Source organism: Strigops habroptila, chromosome 8 (assembly GCF_004027225.2).
Source record: "Strigops habroptila isolate Jane chromosome 8, bStrHab1.2.pri, whole genome shotgun sequence".
Lineage (NCBI taxonomy): Eukaryota > Metazoa > Chordata > Aves > Psittaciformes > Psittacidae > Strigops > Strigops habroptila.
The window spans coordinates 50,822,681-50,829,955 of NC_044284.2; the positions used below are offsets into that span (position 1 = coordinate 50,822,681).

The following is a 7,275-nucleotide window of genomic DNA, read 5'->3' on the forward strand; positions in this document are numbered from 1 at the left end:
GCAGAGCTCACATGGGGAAGGTAAGTGCTTTCCTAGTGTGTCTTGCTGGAGAGGGATGAGAGAAAAGAGGGAAGGGATACGCTGTAAAGCAGCAAGAGGGTTGGGAAGCAGCATTGTAAAGATGTGCCCAGAAATCCTGCAATGAAGCAGCAGATCTGCCTGCACCACAGCGGGTGACAGATCTATGTGCACAAGAGCATTCGTGCCACAGACCTGTTCTCTCACCACCACAGTTAATGTGGAATGTATATGTGGTCCTTGAAAGCACATGCAGAAGAATCCTCACCTTAGCTGTGGACTGACGGGTCCCCTCACAGCACTGTCACCAGGAGAGCTCCAACAAACCATCACAGACAGAGGCTTTAATCACACTTTTAATCACACCCTGGAGTGATACCACCTTGAAGGACAGAGCAGGGCTGTGTACGGCACCATGGGGCAGCAAGGCTGGTGCCCGAGACCCCACAGGGAGCACCAGGGCAGGCTAATCTTCCCACCCAACCAGGCTGCCTGGGTGCAACAAGCACTATCTCCTTCATCCTCAGCATCCAAACAGGGCTGGGAGAGCAGGAGCAGGTCTAGTGTCCCCATGCTGTTGCAGCCTCACTGGCATCATGCTGGGGCTGGCTGCCTTCAGCCTCCATCACCATTCCCAGTGCACCCTTTCTCTCCCCTCCTTTCCAATCCTTTCCTCCTGCCCCCAACCATGTGGGGCTAAATGCCAAGGGAAGGTGGGAAAGGGTAGGAAGGGGATGGAGGTGAGGGGGACAGCGAGAGGCTGCTGGGCTGCAGGCTCAGATGGAGAGGTGCAACTGCCGCTCCTCTTCCTCCGGCACCTGCTCACTTGGCTGAATATAGTTGTCCTCGATGAAGCCATCATCATCCTCACCTTGCAGGTCGGCAGCACCAGGCATAGGGTGGTTCTCGGAGGCCCCTTGGCCTGAGGAGCCCCTGTCCCAGCTGCTGCCATCCTCCATGGGGCTGCCTCCGATTGAGCTGGTTTCGGGCAGTGGCCGGTGGTGGTAGCTGGTGAAGTTCTTGTGGAACATCTTGCACTTGGCAACCAGCGCGACCAGGATGGAGATGCCAATTGCTGCCCCTAGGAAGCCCACCAGGTACGGCCAGCTCCTTCCCCCTTTCCCAGTGGGTGGGGCGGTGGCTGCGGTGCAGAAAGAGCATGTCAGGGCATGGCAGGTCAGCCTGGGCATACCCAGCGCTCCTCAGCAGCCAGCACGGGGTTGCTTTCATGAGGAGCAATATAAATGCTCTTCACCAAGAGCTAGCTACCAAGGGTGTGTGAACACTGTGGGAAAAACTGATGGGTGGCTGCTTGATACTGGTGCCCGTCACTGTGGAGCCTACACTCTCTGTGGCTTTGTGGCATCTGCGAACTTTTCTGTTGCAAAGCCAGCGAACACCTGCAGGTGGTGGCCACCCTCCCCACCAAGCCACTGCATCATCAGTGGCCAGGCAGCCCCTGCCACTGGGACTGGGAGCAGAGCAGGGGGTCCTGCCTGCAGTCCCCTCTGAGGTGGTGGAAGGCAGAAGGGAGATAGACCTTATGGACACCTTTGTAGCTGCACAACTTACTGTTGCTGTGGGTCACTGTGATCTGCTGCACTGTGCTGACCTCCCGAGGGAACCGCTGCTTCATCCGGCAGCCCAGGTCCTGGGAATCCAGCGCTGCGAGCTCCCGGCCCCGCAGCCATGGGGGTGATGCGCAGGTCACCTGCAGAGCTGGGAGACACACGGGCTAAGGTGGGACAGGAGATCTTCCACCATCTCCTCCCCAGTTTAGAGAAGATGATCCTTGCTTGCTCCGGAGTCTGACCTCCAGCCTCTCTGGCCCTCAGCACATTCTAAGGCACAACCAAAGGAAAAATTCCCTGACCAAGGAACTGTGTGAGTGTGCGGCTTCTTTTAACTGGTTTCTTGTAGCCTGCTTTGAGAAGAGCAGGCTTCTTTTAACTGGATAATGCCAAATTCATGGATACTGGCAGAAACCCCTCTCTCACAGGGGTGCTCTTTCCTGGGAGAGAAGCTCAAGAGGGTCGGAGCCTGATCTGGCTCCACAGAAGTAGCTGCCAAGTGCTCAACACCTCTTGAAAATTCAGTCACTCCATGTGGATACATATAGGTGAATTTGGGGGCTGAAGCATACATGCAGCCCCTTTCCCAAGGAGTGGCTAAATTATCCTGCCATCATTCCTAGAAAACTTTGGTATCATGTGTAACTGCAAGCAAGGAGAGACACATCACCTTTCAGTTCACTGTCCCTCAGCAGAGTGGGAGAGGTCCCAGGGGAGCCTGCCCAGGGGTTGGAGCAAAAGGATTGAGTATGACCCCCGCATCCAGAGTTCCTCCTGCCCAGCACCTCTCGTGCCACCTGTCCCTGTGTGCTCACCTTGCCTGCGCTGCAGCCACTGCTGCAGAGGGTGCGCGCTGCAGTCACAGAGCCAGGGGTTCCCTTCCAGCTGGACCTGCGGGACTGCGTCCATCAGCTGCAGGCTCCACATGTCCACAGAGACCAGCGCGTTCTGCTGCAGGTCCAGGTGGAAAAGTGCCTTCAGTGGCAGGAACAAAGAGACCTCAAGCTCTTGCAGGCTGTTGTTTCTTAGGAGCAGTGTGTGCAAGTTTCCCAAGCCCTTGAAAGCGTCCATGTGGAGGTAGGTGATGCTGCAGCTGCTCAGGTCCAGCAGACGCAGTGCCCCAAGGTTGGAGAAGGCTGCTGGGCTCAGAACCAGCAGGGCATTGCTAGAGAGGTTGAGGGTGTGCAGGGAAGGGAAATGCATCAAAAGAGTCCTGTGATGGGGCATGACCAAGGAGTTGAAGGAGAGGTCCAAACTGGTGATGTTGCTTGGAAGGGAACTTGGAGCATTCTGGAGGCTCTTCCCATGGCAGTCGGCCCATCCCTGGGAAAAAAGGTGCTGTCTGAGATGGGCTGTCTGTACCAGGATCTCTAGACTGAGACTCTCCAGAAGTTCAGATGTCTAAATGAATTACCTTTGCAGAGTTTAAATAACCAAAGACAAACGAGTTTAAATAACACATGAGCTGCCAGTTTGGTGTGGGCCAGGATAAACGGAGAAAGATGAGCAGGACAGCCCAGCACTGAGAGCAGCTGATGGAAGGAGTAAAGGAGGAACATGCACAGCTGGGGGGAAACTCAGACAGATGAGATGGGTATGAAGGGACCGGGTTGTCAGCCTCCTGTCTTCCCTTATAGGGCAGTTGTTATGCAGGGTCAGCTTGCAGAGGGCCTTCCTTTTCCTGCCCAGATCCCCAGGGATCTCCTATATGACACAGGGCATCCTCCCAGTCAGGGCAGGGAAGCAGGCGAGACCCTGTCCGCTGCGAGGGCAGGCAGGCAGGGTGGTGGCACCTGCACCACTGTGTTGAGAGCTGCTCCCGGGGCCTGTGCAGGATATCCCACCCATGCCTCCAGCCCTCCTGTGTTTCTGAGGATATGCTGCGAGTGGCAGTGGCTTAGTGCAGGCTGGCTGTGGCTTTATTAGCAAACACCGGGGACCAGTCGCTGTCCCAAAAGACCAGCAGTGCATGCTGAACGGATCAACAAACCCACTCAGATGTATTTTATTTCCCTGAAAAACAGGGTGGCCAAAGCTGGTCTTGGAGAGCAGTCCCCAGCATGTGTTACTTGTCTTTGGGCTTTATGTGGGGCCAAGCCATAGGTGCTGTCTCAAGCTCAAACAGGGCTGGGCTCAGGGAGGCTGGGGAAAACAGAGCAAACCTTTTGAGTATCTGAGAGCTCGGTGGGCAGCACTGCTCTGTGCCATCCACCCATGACAGCCGCTTTTCCAGCTTCCTCCTGGCTCCCTCCTGGAGCAGCCCTGCTGCTGGCTGCAGCCCTTGTCCCTGCCGGATGGGTTAGTTACACTTCCTGCTCCTTGCCAGGCACTCAGGGCATGCTGACCCCATGGTTGCCCTGACCCTGGCTTCAGTCACTGCCTCACCCTGCACTGGAGAAGGGAGTGAGGGACTGTCCTGAATTCAGCTGGGATAGAGTTAATTTTCTTCCTAGTGCTGGTGCAGTGCTGTGTTTTGGATTTAGTGTGAGAACAATGCTGATAACACACGAATGTTTAGCTGTTGCTAAGTAATGCTTACCCTGATTCAAGGACCTTTCAGTCTCTCATGCTCTGCCAGTGAAGAGAGGCACAATGAGCAGGGAGGGAGCAGAGACAGGACAGCTGACCCGAACCAGTCAAAGGGGTATTCCATACCACAGAACATTACACCCAGTACAGAAACAGGAGAGTTGGCCCAAAGGGACCGATTGCTGCTTGGGACAAGCTGAGCATCGGTCAGTGGGTGGTGAGCAATTGTATTGTGCATCACTTGCCTTTCTTGGGTTTTATCCCCTCCTCTTGCTTTTATTTATTATTATTTTTTACTTTATTTCCATTGTTAAACTGTTCTTATCTCAATGGCTGGGGTTTACCTTCTTCCGATTCTCCTCCCCATCCCACAGGGGATGGAGGGGGGGGGATGAGGAAGCAGCTGTGTGGCACTTAGTTGCCAGCTGGGGTTGGGGCTGGCACGATATAGGGGCTGGGAGTCCCTCAGGGATGTGCCTCCCTGCTCTCACCATGCACCCCTATGGGCAGCTGTGTTACGGCTGCAGCCAAGAGACCCCCAGAGTGAGAAATGCAACAGCTCAGACAAGGCTTTCCAATCCCTGCCATGCTCCAGTGAATGGGCTGGACAACGTGATGTGTTCAGCCTGAGGCTGGGAGCGGGGGTGCTGCAGGGTGTGAGCAGGACAGCCAGGCTGCAGGTGCGGGTGAACCACCCCTGTTGCAGGTGGCCACTGGCACAGCACATCTCACAGTTAACTCCGCTTGCCCCCTCGCTCCTCGTCTCCCGGGCGGTGCAGAGCAGGAGCTGCCTCCCAGGGCCTGCTGCCCGCAGGCGCACGGTGCCACAACCCCCACCGTGCCAGCAGGACCGGCAGCGGCTGCCCCTGCCCGCCCCAGCTGCTGCCCGCACCGGAGGCCCCTCACGCCCCTACCTGGTGGTCGAGGTTGCAGGGGTGTCCCGTCGCCACTGCCCAGGCACAGAGGAGGCTGCAGACCCCGAGCAGGCAGGCAGGAGCCATTTGGCTCCAGGAAACCGCGGGGCAGAAAAACAAGCCTCGGGGAAAGCCGGGAATCCGGCAGAGCCGGCCGTGCCGGGCGAGGTGTGGCTGGAGCCACACGGCCCAGGGCCCCTGCAGACCCCCCAGCCCTGGCCGCACGGCCCCGCAGACCCCCGGCCCCAGGGAGCCAGCCCGGCTGCGCCCTAGGCACGCTCCTGCAGCGCGGGTGAAAGGTGGCAGCGCTGGTTACACATTAACCACCACCACGCCCCGACACCTCCCACCCACGGTGACGGGTGACCAGGGACCAGCTTCTGCCCTATGGAGCGTGAGGTGCTGGGGGGCTGCTTTGGTAGGAGCAGAGCACTGGGAGGTGGTGGGGGGCCATAGGATGAGTGGGGCACCTCTGTGGTATCCCTGTGCTGTGGCAGCTGCTGGGCGCCTGCTTCATGCAGCAGAAGCATGCAGCAAGCCTTGTCCAGGGAAGCTGGGGCTGAAGCAGCAGGAAAGGATCCTACAGGAAAATAAAAGCCTGACTGGGATTCAGGTGGAAAGGTGTTTAAAACATGCAGCAAACGGGCATGTCCCTGTGCCTGGCAGCGGCTCAGTGGTGGTGGCTTGTCCAGCATTGGACAGTTATGTCTTGAGCAGCACCCAGGGGTCCTGTGAAGGTCCCAGAGGATGCGAGTGCCGCGCCACCTCCAGCACCCCCCGTGCAGACCTGCCTCTCACCAGTAGTGCTCTCTGCCAGTCCTGCCATGGAGTCAGTGAAAATGAGGGAAATGGTGTCAAAGCAGCATCTTGTGGGAGTTTGCTGGCACATGGCTTGGTGGGACATGCTCCCATGCCCGCGGCTGCTGGGGCAGTGAGCGGGTGAGGGCTGGCAGAGCCTCTGCAGCAGGAGGGAGCCCCAATCTCTCTTCCCCACTCCCCATTCCCTGCTCCCCGTTCCCACTCCTGCTCAGCAGCAGGAAGCTGCCTGCCAACAAGAGCACTGCACATCTGCAGTTTCCACCCTGCCGGCGACCAGGACAGAGCAGCCCTGCTTCCCTCAGCCGCCAAGGGGCTCCTCCACAGACGTGCGTCCCACCCTTTCCCCAGGGAAAGGGCTTCCCAGCAGCTCGTCGTTCATCCTGAGAGCATGTGCTGGATGCCAACACAGCCAGGCATGCCTGCTTCCCAGCTGCCCTGCCAATGCAACCAGAGAGGCAGGGTATGCTTGACCACCCAGCACTCAGGCTACTCTTAGGCCTGGTGGCAGCAGCCCTTAACCCAACCTTGTAGAGGCTGCCTGGGACCCGCTGTGCACATAAACCAAAACAAACGGCCAGAGAAGCAGGGCTAGGAAACGTTCCTGACACAGCCCAGCCCATCAGTGGATTCACAGGGCGTTTGCATTTCCTATCAGGAAATGTATCGGTGCGTTATGGTTTCTGGCATGCGGTGCCGTGCATTAGAATGGGCAAATGATAACAAAAAGGGGTATTTTTGTCACACTTTTTTTTTTTAGTCCTTCATGATTCAGCAAAAAAGTTGAGGTCTGTAAATTCAGCAGAAATTCAGGTGTTTTCAGCGCGCTGTGGGTTGGGCAGCTGAAGCATTCCATGTTACAGAAGAGCAAGTGTGGTGAGCTGCTTTGGCTGGGCTCGGCTGTGCACAGCTCCCTGGTTCCTCCTCTGGAGATACATAAGGCTGAACTGGCCCTCACTGGCTTTCCCCACAAAACCTCTCAGGGAGGTTTCCTGCACCACCTCCAACCTAAGGGATCCACACAGAGAGACACATCTTACCCAAGTGTTCCCAGAAAAAAATGCAAGGGGAAAAATCAGCTTGGGTCAGATTCCTTGATGGATCCCTGACACCTCCTGAGCATCACCTGGTGTGGAGAGCTGACCCCAAATGGCTCCCATTCCCCAAAAGAGCAAAGCAACATGCCCTCAGGCAGTAAGAGGAGCCATGCTGTGCTCCTGGGAGGAGTGGGCAGGGCCCAGGGTTGCAAAGCCTTCACATAAAGTGTGTTTGTTCTGCGTAAATAATCCTGTCCTCAAACAGATCCTTGTGTCGGAGGCCATTTCACAGAGTGCATCATAACTGTCGTTACACACAGCTCGGTGTGCTGCTGAGGGAACACAGAACGAGTTGCTTTCCGAGGTGCTGCACGTGTAAGCATGTGGTGG

At 56.9% G+C, this 7,275-nt stretch overlaps 1 protein-coding gene across 1 annotated transcript; it reads right to left on the minus strand.

The window, feature by feature from the left end:
• Positions 1–361: 361 nt before the first annotated feature.
• On the minus strand, positions 362–5,225 carry C8H1orf210 (chromosome 8 C1orf210 homolog). Its single transcript, XM_030494360.1, has 4 exons — positions 5,033–5,225; positions 2,405–2,912; positions 1,591–1,737; positions 362–1,159 (listed from the first exon to the last, which is right to left on the minus strand). Exons 1-4 carry the CDS (start codon positions 5,117–5,119, stop codon positions 795–797), a joined length of 1,107 nt encoding a protein of 368 aa, XP_030350220.1. The 5' UTR covers positions 5,120–5,225; the 3' UTR covers positions 362–794.
• Between the last annotated feature and the right edge of the window lie 2,050 nt (positions 5,226–7,275).